The 23,051-nt window shown below is 38.1% G+C and overlaps 1 protein-coding gene across 9 annotated transcripts in view; it reads right to left on the reverse strand.

The window, feature by feature from the left end:
* Positions 1 to 1,573: 1,573 nt before the first annotated feature.
* The window catches only part of LCLAT1 (lysocardiolipin acyltransferase 1), a 186,330-nt gene continuing 164,852 nt past the window's right edge, over positions 1,574 to 23,051 (reverse strand). For all 9 annotated transcript variants that reach the window (XM_081264759.1, XM_081264758.1, XM_081264757.1 and 6 more), the window contains one exon: positions 1,574 to 4,027. In XM_081264759.1, coding sequence (XP_081120885.1) covers positions 3,525 to 4,027 — 503 coding nt within the window. In that variant the 3' untranslated portion in view covers positions 1,574 to 3,524. The remainder of the gene's footprint in view (positions 4,028 to 23,051) is intronic.

Genomic DNA, 23,051 nt, shown 5'->3' on the forward strand with positions numbered 1-23,051 from the left:
AAAAACTAAGGCCATTCTGTGAGTTATTTTTAAAACTTGGTGTTTTTCACATAAGGATATTTTTAAAAAATGAATTACTAAAACCAAGATTCTCTTCTGAAATAAAAATTTTAGGGAGGGACAAGACAACTTTAGGGCCAGACCTCAACCAAAGCTCATCATGTGGCAGAACCACTTTCATCTTCTACAGCATGAAAACTACTGTAGGGCCACCACGCCTCAGCACTGAGTGCTCTTCCCCACATGTGACTGAGTGGTGTTACACTCAGTGACTGGTACTTACAGACCCTTTCCTCCCACTGGAAGAGGCTTTACCTAAGAAATGCATTGCAGAATTCTTGGAATAAAAAAAAAAAAAAAAAGAAAGAAACCCAAACTAAGGCACTGAAAGCACATTATTTATATTAAAAAATGTAAACAATTTAACACCAACAGGCTCCTCCATTAGTCCTTACTGTAAGAGTGCACAGGGGTGTCATTATTGGGGCCAGAGCGTGAAGTCCAGGGGAAACAGAACATGCCTGTCTCAAGATGTGGTCTTGGCCACCAATATCCCGTTCTTGATATGGTGCTATTGCAGTAATTCATTTCAAAATGACATTACATGAAAGCTGTTATTTTTTTCTAACATGCATTTTGATGGCATAAGGAAGGATTATTGAAGTCTAAAATGATGGGCTCTTTTAACATTTATTTTTTAAGTTTTTCACTATATTCTCTAAATTTTGAAGCAAGTACTTTGGCTTGTTTCATAAAAGATATGTGGTGTAAGAACTCGTTACCCAGTCGATACCCCTTATATTTTAAGCACAGTGGTTCATATTGTAAATAGATCACACTTGCTATCCTTAGAACCTTTTAGAATGGTAAATTTGGCAATTGGACAAATACACTGCGAACATTTCAAAGTCACCTTCAAAGGACTGAGAGAACAGTGAGTAGAACTCATTGGAGGGGCAAGACTTGCAGCTGATTCGAGCCCACGGTGATGGTGGGAAGCGTGGCAGAAAAAACTCCGGGGGACTGTCACAATGACTGGAGCTGCGCTAATGCACGTGGTGTTTCAGTATCAACTTTAAATAGTTCTAAGCTCCAAATCATTAACTATAGTTCTTTAATTTTTTTTTTAAATTAAAAAAGACTCAGGCTTTAAACACAGTTAAAAATGTGTAGATCAACATGAATTACTACAATGAAAAAAGACCTTCCTGTCATAAAATAGAAGACTCATTTTTTGGAGTTATTTCTAAATCTTAAAGCAAGTACAGTGTGGATTTTACAGATTTTAGTGCTTTGTAATTATGAATTTTGAGCAGGTAAAATCAATTTTGTGTTTTATCTTAAACACATTTACATGGTAGTTGTAACCTGACCAATAAATGTGCAGGAAAGGCAGGTGAGGGGGCTATGTTTCACCTGGGGTAGATAACACAGCTTATCATTTTTAACCCAGGACAAATGCAATCCTGATTATTAAACTATTTCTGTATTTAAATATGACCCAAAGAAGTCTTGGAGAAACTTAGAGACTTCTCTCATTAAGGAAAGGGAAAAAAGTTGGTTTTTTTAAAAAAAAAAAAAAAAAAAAAAAAACCCTTAAACCCCACAAAGGTAAATGGCTGGGCTGGAATATGTCATAATAACTAATTAGTAAGCTCCCTAAAGGATCAACAGCTGACCCCTCCATGGGACTGAAGCTAGGGTGCTCTATCACTGTGTCACACTCCCAGCCCTTTTACATTTTGAGACATGGCCTTGTGAAGTTGCCCAGGCTAGCCTTGAACTTGTCATCCTCCTGCCTCAGCCTCTGGAGCAGATGAGATTTCAGGCCAGCTTAGCTCAATAGCAGCTTTGAAGAAACAGTTGAGTGTGGGTTGGTGGTTTCGGTGAGCACTAGTTAATACTGTCTCAATAAATACGATATGTCCACAGTGTTCTGCCCCAACCAGTGCTTTCTCACAGAATCTGTTCAGTAAGTTCAGCTCATGATGTGCTTACCTTTCATGGCAATGGATGACTGAACTGCTGGGTAGAAGTCACTGTCAAGCAAAAATGAGATGTCACTAAAGAGAAGGCATTCATGCCCCAAGAGTACATAAAGCAATAAGTAGCTCTGGAAGCTGGCTCACTGAGCAGTAGAGCTCACAGACTGGCCAGAAGCTAAAGACTTTTAATAGGCTCATATTTTTGCAGCTCGACCATTATCCCTATTACCAGGCAAAAAAAAAAAAAAAAAAAAAAAAAAGGAGGACAGAGCTCCAATGGGCTGGAACCTATGATGACATGCTCCTTTTGCCTCAGAAGGAGACAGTGCTTTTGGTTTGCTAGATTTTCCTCTGACTCCAAGTGTCAGAAATATTTAGACGAACAGTTGATCAAAAGTTGGTTTAAATATTACTATTGAAAGAGTAAATCTGGGACTAAAAAGAGAGACATTTCCCTGCTATCATTGAAAAGGATTCATTTGTGTTATCCTTGTATAAAATTTATCAAAGCTACCAGGCTTGAATAATTTAGGATAAACCATTACTGCCATGTCTGTATTTTTGTGGTTGTTTTAATGGCAGAAGCTAGATACCCATGCACATGTAGAAAACAATAACCTTCCTTTTTTGGTAGGTTTTAAAAAATATTTCACAAGAAAGTTTCTGTCTACAATAACAGGATGTTCCTCTCAGCATGCCTCTAAGACAGCATGTGGCTGCATGCCTACCCCTTTTAACAGAAAAAGCTACACCTGCCAAGTTGTAAGGAAACCAGCACTAAGCATGCAAGATTGAGGATGAGTGAAGAACTGGAGCTAATTCCTAGCTTTTAAAATTCAAACTAAGGTTTCCAAGTGGAGAGTCTGTGGTTGCTCCCTGAGTCATGTGCAGGTGTGATTTTTCCAGGTGAAGAAAGGGCACAGGTGGTCTTTTGATCTCTTGGTTAGCCCAAGATACTATGTGGAATGAGAAGATTCCTATGTTGATCATCTTGGGGATAAGGGAGGTATGTTTTCTGATCTTAAGGGAGGATGGGATGGGTTTGATTGGCATACAAAGGATGCAGACGGGGCCCAGGGAGCGAGCCCGGGCACCACGTGCGTGGCTGCATGGAGGAAGAGTGCTCACCTCCGGGGGTGAGCTGGGCAGTCAAGTACCAGTGCCTGTCGGGCCACACTACTCATGAGTTCCACACCTGCTTCTGGTCTGGTGAGTCTGTTGGGTTAGAAGATTGGGCCTTTCAGAGAACTTGTATATACCTTGTCTATCAATAGCCTGATGATTGTTTAATAAAAATATGGCCCAAGTTATGTCACAGCAATCGATCCCTGCTACATTCGCAGCATCAAGATTACATTCAGAGATTTAAAAAAAATTGTAGCAATATTTTCCCCACAAAATTAAGTGCAAAATATCTTTTAACAAATAATGATGATAGTAAGAAATATCTGACAATCATGCAAAATGCATCTCAGTTTACAAAGGCTTAGACATTTCCAAAATATCCCTTTAGGTTTTTACGTTGTGAGCCTGACCATCTTATTCATTTTTCTTTAAATTTAAATGTGCCTGCTTGTGAAAAAGACGGTAACATGCAAGTTCAATGATTTCTAGTCCGCCAAATATTCTCTCTTGCAGCACAAAGATTACAATGGTGACTATAAAATACCACCGAACAGGGCTGTACAAATATATGAGCAGGCACATTGCAGGGCTGAAAAGGGTCCAGTACAGTATAGAGAGCAACTTGACCACAAGGACCCTGAGCTCAGACTTGCAAGGTGGAATTACATGCTGTTCAGTAAAATTGAAATTCTTCTCCCCCTGGTAGAAGGAACGCAGCCTCTCTTCCTTCTCCTCCCACCGCTTGTGGCACCAGAGCTGCAGGTCCTCCCTGGACATGGGGAGGGTGTCTACTGGATGTCGATGGACATGGAAGTGGATTTCCTTGGGGAAGTTGCCATGGAGGAGGTGCTTCTCTGTTTGAGGAATGTTGTGGGGATATGCCACAGTAATGTCATGGACAGCATCGAGGTTCTTACCTAGGTTTGGAAAAGATAAAAATATCTTTGTTTTAGCAGTGATCAATTGGTGTATAATGCTGACTCACAATGAAGAAACAAAACACTGGAAAACCAGGACAGAGTGAACCATGGTGAACAAACAGGGGCTATAAATATAATACTTGATTCAATATTTAATAGTTATTTTTAGCCTTTTTCTCCCCTGTTTGCTAATTATCACAAAGACTTTTAAAAATTATCTTAATTCCCAGAAATGGTAATCTGCCATTCTAGAATTAAATGGAAAAGCACATCAGGTAGGATTTGAGATGGGAATTGAAGAGTACAGATTAGCCCCTTTACCCATAGGATTCACTATTTCAGTACCCCTTAATATCCTCTCCACATAAATGCAAACTTTCTCACCTTTACCATGAAAGCTACTGCAAAAAAAAGTTCAGAATCAGACTTGAATAAGTGGTCAGAAATGTATAAAAACTTCTATGTGATTTTTTAAGTTTTAAAAATACATCAACTTGAACTCCAAGTAAGACCCTGACCAGAGATTCCATCTTCCTTAGCAATTTACCTTGCAGATGCTGGAAATGAGAAAATGTGAATAGCAGCCTCATCTCCCTCAAGATGTCCTCAAAATACAAAGGGGGAGGGCTGCATTAAGCCTTGAGCAACCCCACTGCGAAGAAGGGGGACCTGGAAGGCAGAGCAAGGCCAGAGAGCAGGGTAGGAAACAAGGCACTGAAAGTGGGCTGGAGGCAGGTGGCGCAGGCCCTTGGGTTATCATACTTCAGAATTTGAACACTCCAGGTGGTGGAGAAGCATCTTGAAAGTTGGAGGGTCTTGGGAGGTTCTAAACAGAGAAGAATTGTTTTGGGGGCAATGACAACACTGTATGGAGAGACCAGGGGCAAGAGAGTAAAGATAGTAATTTGACAGCTGGTAATAATTCAGAAGGCCAGAATGAAGAGGAGGCAGTGGCCAAAGAAGAGACACATCCAAAAACATTACAAGGAACAACTGATATGATACAGCTGGAACTCGATGTGGCTGGATAAGGAGGGAAAGCAGGGAGGACTGAACACACTTGTTTTTGTTTCAGGGTACTGAGCAGACGGTGGGGCTTGAGACTAGAAGTGTCGGCGCAGGGTTGGATCTAAAGGGGCCACAAGGACATTTAATAATACGCTGTACTCGAGGCTCAGAGAAGATTAAGTGTTTTGCCCAAGGATACAGGGCATGTTGGTGCAAAGTCTCTGAAAATTGCTGTCCTCCTTATTCTGTTGTTAGCTGGAGACCTTTGATGAGACTTGGATTCCTTACCAGACCAGAGAGTACAAACAATACCAATTTGTGGGGACAGAAATCAGAATAGCAGTTGCCTATAGGAAGTGCCTGGAAGGAGCATAAGGAAGTTTTAGGGGTGACAAGGACTCTGGGGATTACACGGTGCTCACATTTGTCAGGATCACCAAACTGGACATTTAAGTTGTGTAATTTCACTCTATTTAAATTTACCCTCAATGCAATAATAACAAAGAAATGAAGCAACCCCCTCACTTCATTCCATATTAAACCCACTGGGTTGGATTCGCTTTTTAAAAACAGTTCTTCAAGTCTTCTATAAATGTTTGTCAGTCCCCATTACATTGTGAATATTTTAGGACCAGGTTTCAATCTGGTTTCCTAATAGCCTTATAAAATAATCATCACTTAATAAGAGCTGGGTTATAAAAAATGAAAATGTCTCCATCAACAAGGCTTAGATTCAGAACTGGAGGGGCAGTCCCTTAGGAAAGCTGCACGCTGTTGACACGGGGTCTAAGGGGTACAGATGGAGGCTCATAGAAGCTTTAGCAGTACTGTATCTAAAGAAAGACCAGGCCAGATGCAGAGGAGTGGGCCAGAGGCTGGAAGCCACAAGGTAAAGCTTTGTAACAGGGCTGTCAAAAGGAAATGTATTCACCATTTGAGAAAAGGCTGGTTTGCCCACAGGCCCACTATGCTACTCTGGGAACTTACCTGCTATGGTGGATTGTCTGACAAACATCTAGAAAAAGCAGACCTGCTCTTCTACTGATGCTCTGAGCATGATATATCCCCTGGAATGGTAACTGTTTATTCATCTACATTGAAAAATCAAGCAATCTTTGGTCTATTTAGCCTTAATCACTATTATACTTTCTATGATAACAACAACAACAACAAAACTGAAAAAAAAAAAAGAAGTCACTTGTCATACCAATTGGCCACATTCAGAGTTATATTCACATTTTATTTACCTTCAAAACTTTCCTGCAACTAGTATTTCAGCTTCCACCATCTGCCAGACCCTTCTCCTCCATCAGGGACACTGGTCAAGATCAACACTGTTGCTCAGCCTTAACTGGTCTGCTTTTCCCATGTAGTCCCTTCTATCTTCCACTCAGTCACTCTACACCACTCTCACATTTAATCTTAGAATTGGAATAGGTTTCAATCTACTTTTAAAATAGTTTATATGTCCCAGTCTATCTCCTACAGACAGTTCTTAATGTTTATGGATAAAATATAGTCATGTACAACTAAAAACTGGTATCAAAATGGTAAGACAAATTTCTTGCTAGTTTTAGTAGAAACTAAACTGCTCCATATTCTCTTCTTTCCTCTTGACAACCTACATGGTGTGTGTGGGGTGTTGTCCCTTGCATGTCTATGGGGTTATAATGTTCACAAGTAGCAAGTTTTAGATCATGAGAATACCACCAACAGGGACTATCCTTAGTGAGGAATGCTCAGTGAACAGTACGGAGGTCTGGGGCCTCTTGACTGAGTCACCTAATCTCTGTGTCTTTTATCTAGAAAACACCTCACTGGGTGGTTGTGAGGGTTAGATGAAATAATGTATATAAGCATGCATGGCAGGATCTGGTGCACAGTTAACACTTGGTGAAGGCCAGCCATTGCTATCACTGGACCATCAGGCTAACAGGCTGGGCTGTATCCACTGTGACCTGCCTGGTGTCTAAGGGAAAAGCTACATTCAAGTCCCCTCTCTCTGTATCACTGTCCACATCACTGTTTCCCTGGGCCCCAAAGATACCAATTATGAATCTCCTGATTTAACCTTTCCACTCAGGCTAAATGTTCAAAGTACTATTTTGTAAAACTGAAGGTAGGGGAAAAAAAGAAAAGAAATTCCTCTGCTTCAAACATACTGCTTTTCCCCCTGAAATATATGATCTTAACTTCTTGCAATATCCAGCTCAAATGCCAAAAGTTCTAAGAGCTTTCTTTAAGTGATAAGGCCTAGGGTGGCCTTGCCCTCTGTGAGAAAGCACATGAGCTAACAAGCTTACTCCACACTCACTGGTCACTGTGCTAGTGGGAGAAGCCCAACTACCTTACAACAAGTGCCATGTCTTCTGTGTCTCCAGCACTAAAAAGGCTCCACAAATGTGTATCTGATCTACTAACTTTTTATCTGAAAATATGACAGATCATTATGCTTTCTACACTGGATTACTAAGACAATTTGAGGGCCAGTGTAGAGTGAACTCTTGCACAGTAGTCGGCATGCAGGAAGCTGTTGGTGTTAGCAACTATAGAAGCAGTCAGTTAATGAGACTGTCTTGCTCCACAGGTTTTTTTTCCCCCCTCAATTTGAGTTCTATGAATTCTTGGTTCTGAAGGAATTACAAGAACTTGATACAGGGCATTCACCTTATAAAAGGGCAATATTCCAAAAGTTTCTTTTAAAATTTAGAAATTTGGAATTACATTGTAACTCAACATAATTAAAATACTCATATGATAAGCAAAGTGCACGACATTATAACGTCAGCCACACAAAAGCCAACAAAGTGAAGGGGGAAGCTGGGTGGGGAGAAAGCAGCTGTACTTTAACACTCATTTTCCTGTGCTGTAGCTTAAGCCTCCCTTAAGCATCATAGAAACTTAGAAATGTGTTAACTTCCAAGAAAAAGAGAAGGAAATGGAGAAAGGCTTTTACTCATGGAAGGAATTAGTTTATAATCATTAAACTTCAGACAGCACAAAGCCACAGCTACTCAGCACTGAGGGTTAGGGCCCAATCCTCTGCAGGCAGGAGAATGTACTCCATATCATCCTCTGTAATCATACTTTCTGGCCCTTGACCCCTAGCCCAGCAGAGCCAGTACCACCACACAAGCGAGTTTCCTCCTGAAAGGAACAGGTAAAGGTCGGCATATCTAAGTAACAGTAATAAAACTGAAAGTCAAAAGTTGAGATGTGTCTATTTAGTTTATAATAGGGCTAATATATTATATATTAAGAAAATAAATTCCTACACTTACAAAGGATTTATACTGCTTTTATATCTTTTGGAAGGAAAAAACATTAGACTTAAAATATGCAAATTAAGATGGCTGCCATCAATAACAGCCATTTAAAAAGATCCCACTGCTTGTGGGACAATATGCATGATGTGTCTAGATGTTCTTGATATCTACCAGCACGGGGCTTAGGAAATGGACCTGTTCTATTTTGGATGCTGTATCTACTGGCAAGTTTCATATATCACTATTATTTTTTAAGCCAGCATTCAATTAGAATAGCCACACTCACTTGGAACCATGGTTGTTTCTTTTCATCCCTGGAAAAACAAAGCTCTTGCTTTATATTGCAAATCTTAATTTCAATCCCAGAATGAGACTGAGGGAAGTTTGAATACCTTACTCATGTTTAAGTAACCAATGGAAGTTTGAAGCTATGACTGACTTTTACTAATATCCAGAAGGGAGTGTCTCTATCATCAAGTTGAGCCCAGTGGCAGTGAGCAAATCCCCACACATGTCCATATTTAAAGTAAAAGAGACTTTTGAAGACTCTAAATGCATTCTAGAATGAAGAAATCCTGATTTGCCTGCTAAAGCATCAGTTCCAAGTATTCAGCTCAATGACAGAATAATACAAATGGGAGTATTTTTTTTTTAACACAGTGATCTTTAAAAGAACTGGTAACAACTGAAAATTTTCTTTTCTTTCCTCATTTCATAACCAAATACACGTAGCATATACAAAAACATAATTTAGATTTCACTTTAACATCTGCTTTTAAAACGTTTAAAATGTAAGTCTATTTCCTATTAACCAGTTCTAGGTCCATAAATTTAACTACATATATTATAATTTTTAGATAAAGCAGCTTGTCACCCAACATGCATTTGTGTTAAAATAAAATGCCGAGGGCTGCTGATTTTGTACACTGCTTTTCAGATTAAAAAAAAAAAAATTACTCCAGGAAGACAGAAGTTGGATCTAGTAACTAAGCAATTATGTGCTGTGCCACTCTGTCACTGACATGCAATTGTATGTGGCTAATAACAAAGCACAACTAATCGGTACTAGTCACTACAGTTGGCAGAACAGTCTGGAATGGAATGATTCCAACAGATTTAGACTAAAAATACCAACAAATGAGACACCTTTCAGCCTCAAAATGAAAGGGTGTGCGGGAACCACTTAAAATCAATTGGTATTAAGGCTCAAACAGTACCCTTTTCTTCGAGAATATACTATCGTTTCCTACTTGAAATAGGATCGATTTTTCCTTCAGCATAAGTTGAATACTTATGGGACAAGGGGTGGAGTTGGCAGATCCCTGTCCTACTCTTGTCAGCTCTGTGACCTTTCATGTTCACTGTAAGCCTATCTAAATGCAGACCCCAGACCTACCCTCACTTTGTGGGTTTGTAAAGAACAACTGGTAAGTTCTGTAAAGTGCTTAGAGAAGAGCAGGCACCCAGAACATGTGTGCACAGATTCTTCTTGTTGCTGTACTGTCACACTCCTCTGGGTGGATATCCACTTTTTGCACCTAGAGTGAATCATTAGGGTTAGTTGTACCCTTACCTTCTTTCTCTACATTCCCTTATCCTTTGGGAGAAATACCAACTCTATTGCATGCATAACATGTTTTTTTTTTTTCTTTCTTTCTTTCTGACAATTGGTCAAAGTATAGAAGTAAAGCTGTTTAGAGGACTGACCCTGGCACTAGGGATTAACCTTAATTTATCTTCTGGTATATATTCCAAAGCCTACTACCTAATTCCTTAGACATTTTAAGATAAGCATAGACTTTAAAACCTCCTGTAGCATTTAGAATAGAAGCTGGTGATCCCTGTGCTCTAGGGTCACTGATAGAATAAGAGCATTTGATATGCTTCACAATTTGACAACACAGGTACCTTCAGAGATCATCAAACACAGGATGTGGGCAAAAGCATGCACTTACTGAGACCAGAGTTTGAAAATAAACAATGTCAAATTTAAATCACAGTCCTTGGAATTCTTCTAAACATAGCACAACTCTAAGTGTCCAATTATTAACAGTATTCATCTACCATGCCCTTTTTTCACTGATAATTTTGAAAATTTAAAACTATATGAAATCTAGGCTCAGTCAGAGTTAACTTCAAGACTCTTCAGTCTGATATTTGAATAGAATATTTTTGATACACAAAATGCACTAAAAATACAAGTAAAAATAATTCTGCTACTACACTAAGCTTTGCAGCAAGTATTTTATAAAACAATGAGCTCTCAGGGACCAGACAACATCTTGATACTTCAAGGACACCTTATAAATAATAGCAGCACAGCACTTTAGCTCCTTAGGGAGATGTCTGTTGAGGGCTTGCTATGGTTTACTCTGTCATCCAGTCCACTCCTTTTCCAAGAAGCAAAAGCAAAACCTTTTGGGAACAGGCCTTACTTCATCATGGCAATGCCATTCCCTTTACTGATTCAGGAAGAGGTTCAATTCAGCACAATGAAATGTAAAGGGATGGGGGTGGGCTTCCTGGGGCTTCTGGAGAAATTACCTTACAAGAAAGAGCCACAAGAACAACATTCACAGAATGAAGCTGAAACCACTGAGGTCAGAATGGAGAGGTAGAGGTGCCCTGGTGCTTGCTGAGATGGTTGAGTACCAAAATCTAACCCAGCACCCTACTGCTGAACTTGTAGTTGTATAGGCAGCACTTGATTTCCTTACTACCTTCAGTCTGGTTGGACACAGGTTTTCCGCTATAAGTGTCCTGACTGATACAGTGGTCTATCAGCAGTAGGAATTAAACATCAACTCCAATTTAAAAGAAAAATGGCATTCTATTGTGAAGTAAGATTTCTATTTCCTTTAAGTGGTCTTTACCTCTTACTGTTACCTGACAGCATGAAAATCTTTGAATTATACATAATGTAGGCTTCAGTATTTTTTCCAAAAATCAATGTAAGAATTGAGGGAGTATTAATACATTTGAGATAACAGATTTATATGGACCCATATGTTTACCCAAAATATTTTAGAGGATGTCATATCTCTATTTATTAAAAAAAGCTGATTACCTGATCGCAAGCATATTTAATTACATTTTGTAAAAGTTGAGATTTCATAATCCAAATTCTCACATCAAAATTCTATAAAAACAAAAATAATGATAAAAATATCCCCTTTAAAAACTTTTAGCTAACCCTTGGATAAGAGATTAAACTGAAAGGAAAATTAACCAAAAAGGAATAAAAAAGAGAAGCCAAGGGATACAGTAAAGGTCATACTCAAAGGAAAAATTTATGACTTTACATGCTTTATATTAAAGAGGAAAAACTTCACCCTGAAAAAAATGTGCCAAAGGAAATAGTAAGAGAAGATTACTAAAGATACAGAAGCAGTAATTAATAAAACTAAAAAATAGTGATGGAATAAACAAATGGAAAGTTAATTATTTAATAATAGCGAAACACTTTCATCCTATGAAATCTGATTAAAGAGCATAAATAGGAAAATGGCAGACAGAAAAATAAATCGACCATAAATATAGAGGAGTTGAAAGGATAATGAGAATGTGGACCGACATATGGCAGATTTGCAGATTTGTATGTTGCATATACACAAACCACAGCAGATGATGCATGTGCAAACATGCTACATATAACACCACAGATTTTCTTCTAAGTATTTGTGTTCGTATAAAAATTATGTCAAGTATTAAATTTAGTCTATTTTCAGTAGAAATGTAAATTGTTTTCAGTGGATATGCAAACTACACTGTTTCTGTTGTGCAACAGGGACAAAGCACACAAATGCTAATTACAGAGGCAGGTCAACCTAGCAGCTATGCTCATTGCAATATCATTCTTCAATTCCAGGGATTTTCATACATAAATTACAAAGCAAAAATGGGTGCAATAAACAAACACCATAATGTGTTATGAAGGGAAAGGGCCAAGCAGACAACTTCCAAAATGTTCTAATTCCCAGGACCTAATAAGAATGAATGCCACTTCATCTTGTCCATCTGTGCATTATATTATTGATGATATGGACCTTTATAGCCTGTTCTTTCAAAAATTCATATGCTTGCTTTGTTTTCATCATTGTTACCATTCTTTACAAGAAAGGATGTGCTAAAATGATATTGAGAGAAAACAAAGTTCAATGTGAAAATGAGAACAGTAATAAAGTATACTCTACCTCACTGTTGGGCTCAACAAATTTGTTTAGATGCCAAAACCCCTGGACATGAATCAATAACAGATTAAAAGATTAGAAGGATCAGTACATACATAATCTACCAATCTTCTGGTCTTTCAAATGAAACCAGAGAGAGAATGTTATTATAGTCTTTATGCTCTGATGTTAGGATTGAAGATTGACTAATGATGCACTTGAACATTTCTCTACTGAGTACCCACTATGTATGATAATGCAGGCATTATTCATTCAACGCATATCTATAGATAATACATGCTATAGAGAATGTTCGTGCCAGACACGGCTATAAACATATGGGGTACACTGGTGAACAAAAGACCCTGCCTTTGTGGAGCTTATCAGGGCACATAGTCATGTTTAAATACCATAACAACATCAGAAATATCAGCCTCTTAAGGCAGAAGAAATAGAGTCACAGAGAAATTAAGTCACTTCCTCAAGATGTCAGCTAGCAGTCAGTTCTGACTCTTGAAGCCTTCTATGAGGTTACTCTACTTTCTCACAGCTATATATGAAGACCAGACTGACTTGGTCTTATACCCAAGGACAGTGATCTTCTGCAAGTTAATCTCCCTGGGCCTCTGGTTCCCCATCTGCTAAATGGAAATAATGCTTCCCTTGGAGGGATAGAAAAAAACAAAAGAAGGTACCTTTAGCCAGTTGATAAAGGCAGTCTACTACATTCAGTAATCAATTCTGTACAGTGAAGACTTTTTTATTTTAAGTTTCTTTTTATCTTCACTACATCATTTTTATCTTTTAAGTACATCATGAACATATTCTGATTAACAGAGTTTTGCTACAGTTTTATAGGAGTGCAAGCAAATTTCTTTCTGTGTGTTATCCACTCCTGGGCAATGCTTAGTTGACTGGTCTACAAAATCAGAAGGTAGGTCCTATCATCCACTTTGTGGTGGCCATCTGCACCATGTCTAAATTACAATCTTTTAAATCTAGAAAATACATGGTAGTAATAGTATAGTTTAAATGTATAAAAATATGCCCCAAACCAAAGTCCAACGTTACTACCCTACCATCTTTATAGTGGATGTGAATTTTCATATTAACAGAGAGAGTTCTCTGTAATTTCATTCTTTCCTCTTTGGAGAGGAAGAGTAAATTTGGTTAAGGATGGAGTATTTACTGAGGTGGGGCAAACTGGTTGTTGCCTTTAGCAGCAAGACAGCGAATGTCCTGGTCCCAGGTGAGTTTTGTCCTTTCCATGGCCTTGGTTTCTGCACTGGGAACCACACTAGATGTCAAGGCAGCTGCCAAACTCTGTTAGGCTTGCACGACTCCTCAAATGACCCAGGAATTAAGTTACCTTGTTTTCTATCTCTCAGAAATCAGAATTCCCATTTGGTATGCTTGGTTTCAAGCATGAGGATTGAGGATCTTCCTAAACAAGATGCTTTTAACCACAAAGACCCTCTGGTCAATGGAAGGAATGCACAAGACACATGTCTGGACAGGACTGTGCCTATTTTGGTTTTCCTCTACAACTATCTGTTCACACTATCCTCCCTCAAATGACTAAATTAAATATTCTACCAGCAGTGGAGTTCATGTACTTTGTACTCCTTAAGAGAAACAGTCAGAATTCATTCTTCCTTTCCTTGTACTTTACAATATAGGACTCTATAAAACAAAAGGAAGTGGTGGTGGTAAAGAATACGGATCAATACAGGGACTATTTCAACCTTCAAACAGTGAATTCTCAAAGGTAGGCCTCTTGTATATCCAGTTCTTCATTGTGCAAAGGCTACCACTGCTGTGATAAGAGATAATCTGATGGAACTCGTATTTCTTTTCTACAAGGAAGATAAAGAATCGGGTTATGTATAGCTCAACTGTAGGACAAAAGTCTCTGGTTCTTCCAAGATGGTAAAAGAACAGTAGGCTATATTCTTCACACAGCTTATAGGGTGTCTTTTGAAGTTAAAGGAAAAAAAAGACAGAGAGAACAAAAATGAAAAAGAAAATGGGTTTTATGAAGTTCAAAAAGATAAATTTCAAAGAACACAGCAGTCCTACTAATTACACCACCATGCACCATTTGATACTTGTAGATAAAATGTTAGCTTCTCCTGACTTTTTCTTCTTTTCCTCCTTCCCTCCCTTTCTTATTTGAAAGACAGATGCTAACATTATACCAAAATAAAATCCAACCCAAATACTCTTAAGTCTTTTTAAACTATCACAATATGAGACAGGTGTGTAGTTACTATTCACAGACTTACAATTCCTGGTTTGAATAGCTGTAGCTTACCCTACGCTCTTCAAGGCAGAAAACCTCTCCCACCCCACCTAGCCCTGCCCCATTCTGAGGGGTCTAATGACTCCTCAAAGGAGGGAACACTTTACGTAACAACATACTTTCTGGGTCTTTTATTCCTGTGTTAGACAAGAAAGGACTCTTCTAAATATTTTCCAAACTTTAACAACTAGAAATTCCTAGCTGACCAACTGCTCAAAACAAATTCTTATGGAGAGGTGTGGGAGTTTGAAGCATAAGGACGAATTTATTTTCTAGTACACTATTGAGTTACATCAGAAAGCAGAGGTGAGGGCTGGTAATCTGGCCAATTTACTAGATAATTCTGCTATATTTGAGCAGAAGGGATAGAATCAGGGTTGGGGGATTACTCTGTTTCCAAATCATAACAATGACTTAAACATTTTAACTCACATTTATTTTGTAAAGTTCTGGTAGCTAGAAAGTCTACTATCAATGTGCCAGTGGATCCAGTGTCTGGTGTACAGATGGCCACGTTCTCATTGTATCTTCACATGACAGAAACTCAAGAGCAATCTTCTCTCCCTCCCCACCTGCATATCTTTGCTTATCTTTGCATATCTTTGCTTATAAGGGCACCTGCATATCTTTGCTTATAAGGGCACCAATGTCATTCATGAGGGTTCCACTTTCATTAGCTCCAAAGGCTCCTCGTCCTAATACCACCACATGGGTGATTTAGGCTTTAATATATGACATTTTAGGGGCAACCAACATTCAGTCCGTAGCAGCATAAAACAGTCACTGGCATACTAACTGAGCTTCCTGTTTAAATTCCATCAGAAATACATGGACAGTTAACATCTGGATGAGTTGCTACCTATCCTGAAATTTAAGCTGGATAAAAACAATACACTTGGGAGGAAAATAAGTATTTTTATTGTGTTGAATTGTGTCCTCACAAAATTTAAGACCACTAGAACTTCTGAAGGTGAACTTATTTGGAAACAAGATCTTTGCAGATGACATAAAGATGAGAATGGAGATGAGATCATACTGGATACGGTATGCTCTAACCCCAATTAGGATGACCTTGAAGAGAAAGAAAAGGCAATACAGAGAGAAGGTGGTCATGTGAAGGTAGAGGGAAAGGGAGTACGCAGAAACCAGTTGAAGAATCCTAGGAGCACCAGCAGCTGCAAAAGACAGGGAAAAATTTTCCCCGATAAACTTGGTGGGGGCGGGGGTATGGCTCTATTACTCCTTGATGCCACACTTTTGGACTCCAGAAGTGTAAGAAAATAAATTCCCTATTTAAGTAAGCACAGCATTTTTTAATGGCAGCCTATAAAACTAATGTAGCATACATCAGAAAATGATGAATGTTAAGGATTACCTTTTTGATAGTCTTGATTTTGGGAAGGAAATCTCTCTGAAAGTTTTACTATTAAATGGTACTTTCAGAAAAAAGAGCAGGATCACCTAATGATGAGTCATAGCTATATATGTACAAAATGGAGACTTATTTATTTTCTAAGTCTGAACAGGTGAATGGCAGGTTCCTATGAAAAATGTGAAGCTGTCACACTGTAGAGATTAGTTCCTTAGTTGAGGAAGAGAGGCAGTGGTTCTTAACTCCAGGCAATTCAGGAATCACATGGGAAACTGGTTGAAAATAAGAACTTCTGGGCTTCATTCCCAAAGATTCTTATTTAGTTTGTATGGCCAGAATCAAGGAATTTTAACAAGTACACCAGGAGATTATGATCTGATCTAGGGAGTGAGATTATGAACTGATATAGGGAGTTGGAAGGTCTCTCCAGGAAAAATACGGAGTTATTGGGATGGTTCAATGCAGAGTATGCCTTGGGGAGGTATGTTTAAAAGCTGGGCTTTAGAATCAGGTGGGTTCTTCACCTAATTTTACTCTTTGCTAATGCATGGCATTGAAAACATACATAACGGGGGCTGGGGTTGTAGCTCAGCAGTAGAGTGCTCGCCTAGCATGTGCAAGGTGCTGGGTTTGAGCCTTAGCACTACATTAAAAAAAAAAAAAGTAAAATAAGAGTTTAAAAAAAAAAGAAAACATACATAACCTCTGGATGAATTGAGATCATCTTTAGTAAATGATTAATGGATGTTACCTACTCAAATTATTTTAAAATTTATTTAAGGAGAAAACAATTTGATGCCCTAATTCACATGACAGTCAATTACTCAAGTATACAGTAACTAGCTGCCATAGGCTGTGTTCATATAGTGGGAGATCTATTCAGGGTATCAAGGAGGGTTTATTTCTACTTTGGGGTATGGGAGAGAGATGTGCTAGATATGATTTTGATAACTGTGGAACAGCAAGCGAGCACAAAATTACTGGGACTGGTAAGAAAACAATTAAGCAAGAAAAAGGCAAAGATAAGCTTTGCTGATGTAGCAATTATGCCTAAAGATCCTAGTGTCTTAAGTTTAGCACTGAAAATAATTTCTTACTGCACTTGGCATACCCAGCTTATTGATGACAGAAGTATATATCCAGGCAAGTTTGAGGAGTGTGGCCTCCCTGACCTCTAATTCAGCCCAGTGTCTCAATCTTAGTTCCTTTAAATACTAGAAATGGAACAAAAAAAGAAAAAAGCATGAGTTAAGAACCTTTTTTATTGGTACCACAACACTTAGTAAAGTTTCATATTTGTAGAAACCTTGATTGATGGGGCAACAACAAGGGGACAGGAGAAGACATGAAAGTGAGAAAAGACTACAGATACCTGATAGAGGTTTACTGACTAAAGCTGGGGGTAGGGGTGTGGGGGCTGAATGCTAGACAGAGAGAGCTGTGGCTTGAGCGTGAGCCACGTAAGTACATTTACATTACCACCTTTTAGGCACCAGTATCCACTCAGCTGAAGTTACACTGGATTTTTTATTTTCTAGTATTTACAAGTAATATGTAAAGATATAAGGTTAATGTGTGATCAAAAACCAATGGTTCTTAACTCTTCTGCTATTCTTAGAAGCACTTGGGCAAAGATGTTCAACCAAGGATTATGTAGGAGGATATATTTAACAAATTAACCCAAGTTCCTGGGTGGAATATTCCTAGTGCCTTTAAAGCTACATATCTAAAATACGGTAAACAGTCTGCAATATGATAGCCTCTATTAGCAGGCACCATATGGAAGGCTCCGATCATTAAAATAAGGTAAGATAAAAAGGGCAGAGATTGAAAAGGAAAAATGTTTCTATTCACAAATAATATGATAAGACTGTAGAAAAACTTTGAGGCTCTACCAAAAAAGCTATCAGAACTAAGTGGATTAACAGATTTAACAAGATTACAAAATACAAGTTCAGGATAAAAAAATCACTTTATTTCTTTAATTAGCAAAGAACGAACGATGAAATTTTAAAGAACACCATTTATAATGACAACTTTATGAAAAACTTGGTGAGAAATTTCACAAAATATGTGCAAGCCTGAAAACTATGAAACACTGCTGAGAGAAATCAAAAAACCTAAATAAATGAGAGATACCATGCTCACAGATTGGAAGATTCAGTATTATCAACATGACATTTCTCTTCCAAACATAGATCAGTTTCTAATACGCTCCTAATACGCTTCTTTGTAGAAATTAAACTGATTCCTAAATTCTACCTAGGTATGCAAAGGAACTAGAATAAGAGCACTTTTAGAAGAGAACAAACCTGGAGACCTGAGATAAAGGTTCAATAATCACGACAACATGGTACTGGAGGAATGCCAGATGTACAGATCAACAGAATAAAAGAAAGTCCAAAAACACAACCACACTTACACAACCAAGTCATTTTCAAACAACTTGCCTGGGTAATTTAAATGAGAAAAAAGGCTTTTCAACAAATGGTGTAAACTGTTTCACAAACAAAATTTTGATGCTTACCTCATACCATATGCAAAAATAAATTGGAAATGTATTTTAAATCTGACTTTAAAGGTTTAAAGGCATAACAAAGAAAAAAAAATCTTTGTGACCTAGGCTAGGCAATGATCTTACCTGGGACACTGAAAGCACAATCAATCAAGAAAAATCGAGAAATTGTACTTCATCAAAATTAAAAACTTCAATTCTTCGTAATACAGTATTAAGGAAATGAAAGGGCAAGTCACGGGCTGGGGTTGTGGCTCAGTGACAGAGTGCTCACCTAGCATGTATGGGGCCCTGGGTTCGATCTTTAGCACTACAGATAAAGCTAAATAAATAAAGGTTTTGTGTCCATCTACAACTAAAAAACATTAAAAAAAAAAGATAGGGAAAAGAGGACTTGTAAACAGTATATATTTTAAATGACTTGTATGTAAGATATATAAAGAACTCTAGTCACTCAATCATAAGACAAACCATTTTCTAAAACAGAAAAAGACTGGAATTAACAAACAACCAAAGAATTATATGAAAGGCAAATAAGCCCAGGAATAGATATTTAAATTAACATTTTTAGTTATTACTAGGGAAATATAAATAAAAAACACATTCCTATTAGCTAGAATGGCTAGAACCCATGGTAGGGAGGATGGTGAACAACTGGATCTCTCCTTCTTAATTGCAATGTCAGAGTACAGCCACTTCGAAAAACCAAGGTTTGGCAATGACCCAGCAAGTGCTCACCTAGGTATGTACCCAAGAAAATATATGCCCACATAGATTCTTGTATGCAAGTATTTGGACCAATTTTGTATGCAGCATTCTAAAACCAGAAATAACCTAAATGTCTATTAGTCCACGAGTAGATAAACAAATATGGTATATTCCATATCACGGAATTCCATTCAGTAATGAAAAGGAATAAACTACTGATACATAAAGCAAAATGAATGGTACTTATAAAAATTTAACAAGTGAAAGAAGACCTACTTACTATATAATTCAATTTATATAAAAACCTAGAAAGGCAAGTCAGAAAGCAGATCAGAGGTGACCAGGGTTCATAGGAGCTAAACTGCAGAGGGGCATATGAGAGAACTTTTGGAACTAAACATTTATCAAAACAGATCTAATTATACTCTTAAAAATGACTACATTTTATATCAAGTAAATTCTACCTCTAGAAACTCTTGTTTTTATAAGAGCTTTTCAAATATATGTCCTAAAAAACATTTAAAATGACTCAATATCACAAATTTGTAATATGTGCAATAGTCTAAATAGAATTTTATGAAACACTGCTTGGATTCTCATCAAACCAACATGTTAGAAAACAAAATTTTTAAAGTTTGAAAGAAAATCAAAATTTATTCACATGTACTATTTTAAACGATTTTTTGGTATTCCATTTTATAGGAAATAGAACATTTTCCAATTCATTGTAGTAGGCATTAACTTACCCATAAGCATTGCATTACAATTTTATAATATTTTTTTCTCTTTCCTGGCTAATGCATAATACAATTTCCTAATTAAGGGACAACCTGACATTTAAAAATTTAAGAGCAACCTGACATTTAAAAATTTTAACCATCCTAATTTCTTTCAGGATCACAAATAATAATCTATCATAAACACTGCTTTCTAGAGAGGAAAAATGTTCAATCAACATACTTTCTGAAAGTTGCCAGTAATTCAGTTAAAATTGACAAAGAATATGGGGCTAAGGTTGTGGTTCAGTGGTAGAGTGCTTGTTTAGCACATGTGAGGCACTGGGTTCAATCCTCAGCACCACATATAAACAAACAAACAAACAAGCAAACAAATAAAATAAAGGTATTGTGTCCACCTACAACTAAAATTTTTTTTTAAATTTCAAAGAATAAAAACAACAAGAAAAGTGAGAGACATGTGCCTTGAAATTGATATTTTAGAAGACAATATCTCTGATTTATTATTAGATTACCACATTAGAAGCAGGGCTCTGTGCTTATCAAACAAGTCACACACACACACACACACACACACACACACACACCCTGGTACACTTCAAAACCTTCTATAAATTCAGAGCAAATATTACAAGAACAATGTGCCATTTAATCCGATCAGTAGTTCAGAACTGGATGACACTTTTTTTTTTTTTTTTTTGCTTTTAATTAATACGGTGATGCAGAAACTCATAGCACGTTTGGGAACTGGTTAAACATATGCACTGCAATCTTCCTTGTCAAATATTCCCTCCATCACCACTGCGAACACAACAATCCTTTCACAGGCCACAGCAACTCAACAGCAACACTGCTTAACACTGCTCATCAGCTGTGTACATGGGTGTGTGTGACAGCTTATGCGGAAGATATCTATGTGCAGCTTCTACTAATTTCTGCACAGTGGTGCCAAAGAGGCTGGGCTGGGTGGTGACCACTCCTCTCTCTCTTGTATCTCCCCATTTCCAAACCAGGGAAGGGTCAGCTTAGCCCTTTTTTTTTTTTTTTAAATTTGCATTTTTTTTTTTTTAAAGAGAGAGTGAGAGAGGGGAGAGAGAGAGAGAGAGAGAGAGAGAATTTTTAATATTTATTTTTTAGTTCTCGGCGGACACAACATCTTTGTTGGTATGTGGTGCTAAGGATCGAACCCGGGCTGCACGCATGGCAGGCGAGCGCGCTACCGCTTGAGCCACATCCCCAGCCCAGCTTAGCCCTTTATACAAGCTTATTGATCCACTGATTTGTACTCTGATGTGTGCCGATTTTAAAAATTCTAAACTGTTCAACTAGTCATAAGACATAACCAAAAAGTAATCTCATTTAATCCCCCTTTTTTTCTTTGTAGCACATAATTTACTTTTCCCAAATAAATTCTTTACTATAGATCTATAAGGCAAATAAGTCAAACTGAACTTGGATGTCCGTGCCTTTCATTTCCCACATTCACCTAATCCTTCTGACTGCTGAAGATGTTCTGGTTTGCTGTTCTCCTTCCCCAGAAACTCATTTGAGCTTAACTGAACAGGCACACATTTTGGTTAAAGTATTTAATTTCTTTTTCTTCAATCTAGAAATGGAAGCTAGTGGGTGTCTTCAGTAAGGTCCTGACCAAAAGTCCTTAGCCAAAAGCAGGTCTTTAGTATCACACAGAGATCCTACCTATTCACTTACTTCCTTCTGTGCCCATCAGCCTAGATTTCAGTATTTCATGCCTTTGTTTTTCCTCTCAAACCTGCTATACTTCCTCATTACACCCCAACTTCACATTATTTTTCTGAGAAAGTAAATCATACGAAATTTCCACAAGCTCTTACCACCCTATCTCACCTTTGCTACTATGTCAGTTCATAGATTCTGCCTTTTCTTTATATGGATGATCAGCCCACACTCCTACTTACGCCAAACCCTCCACTCACGTGCTCTCTCTGCTCCCCTCATTGATTCAGTGATACTACTCCCCCAATTCCCCTTTGATCAATCCTTTCTGACTTGCCCAGCAACACGTTATAATGTCTTCTGTCATTCCCTCTTGATTCACATCTGCTTCCATCAATCACCCTCTTTGGTGCTCCTGATACAGCTATACTTCTTGAGCTGCCTGTACTCACCATTTTCAATCCTCTCCCATTATGCTCTTGGACCTGTGCCAATTAAGTTTAAGCCCTCACCACCCCATGCAAGCTGTTCTCATTGGTGACCTTCGTTTGGTTACAAGAAGGTAATCCAAGGACTCTCTCCCCTCTTGACTTCCTGGCCATGTGACTCTCTTCTGGCCACTCTAAAGTGTCTTTGTAGATTGCTTGGTTTCCTGATCTCTAAATATTGGAGAGCCTGTGGGCTTGGATCTTATTCTTCTCCATCCAGTCTCATTCCCTGGTTGATGTCTTCCAGTCTTACAGCATTATCTTCTTTTATTTCTACTAAGAAAGTAAGCACAAAAAAGGTAGACGTTTTTGTCTATTTTATTCACTAGTATATTCCCAGTGCTTCTTCAATGAGCTCAGTAAATAAATGTATTGAATAAACTGAATAAGCAGTAAAGGGGAAACTGAGCTTGGGAGAGAGCCTAAGAACAGAGCCTCTTCTAACAGCCAGCAGTAGAAAAGTACACAACGAGAGGCTGTGGTTGAAGAACAATTATGATTAATGATCCTCCAGACCATAGCAGAGAAGGCGGCCAGGAAAGTGTGCTTCTGCTGCCTGTGAGCATCAGACACTCTTTGTTAAGCCTCAGACACTCTGCAGTTCTGCCACTCCCTGTCTGAGCAATCACTGCTATATTACTGCTAAAGTGCTGGTGTTCTTACAAGCTGTCAGGCCACCTGAGATGAGAAAGTTTTAGATGATATATTGCAAAGTCAAGGTCACATGTGTATGGTGTAAACAGCAGGTCATGGGATAACTT

This window comes from Spermophilus citellus (assembly GCF_964194105.1).
Source record: "Spermophilus citellus genome assembly, chromosome: 13".
NCBI lineage: Eukaryota > Metazoa > Chordata > Mammalia > Rodentia > Sciuridae > Spermophilus > Spermophilus citellus.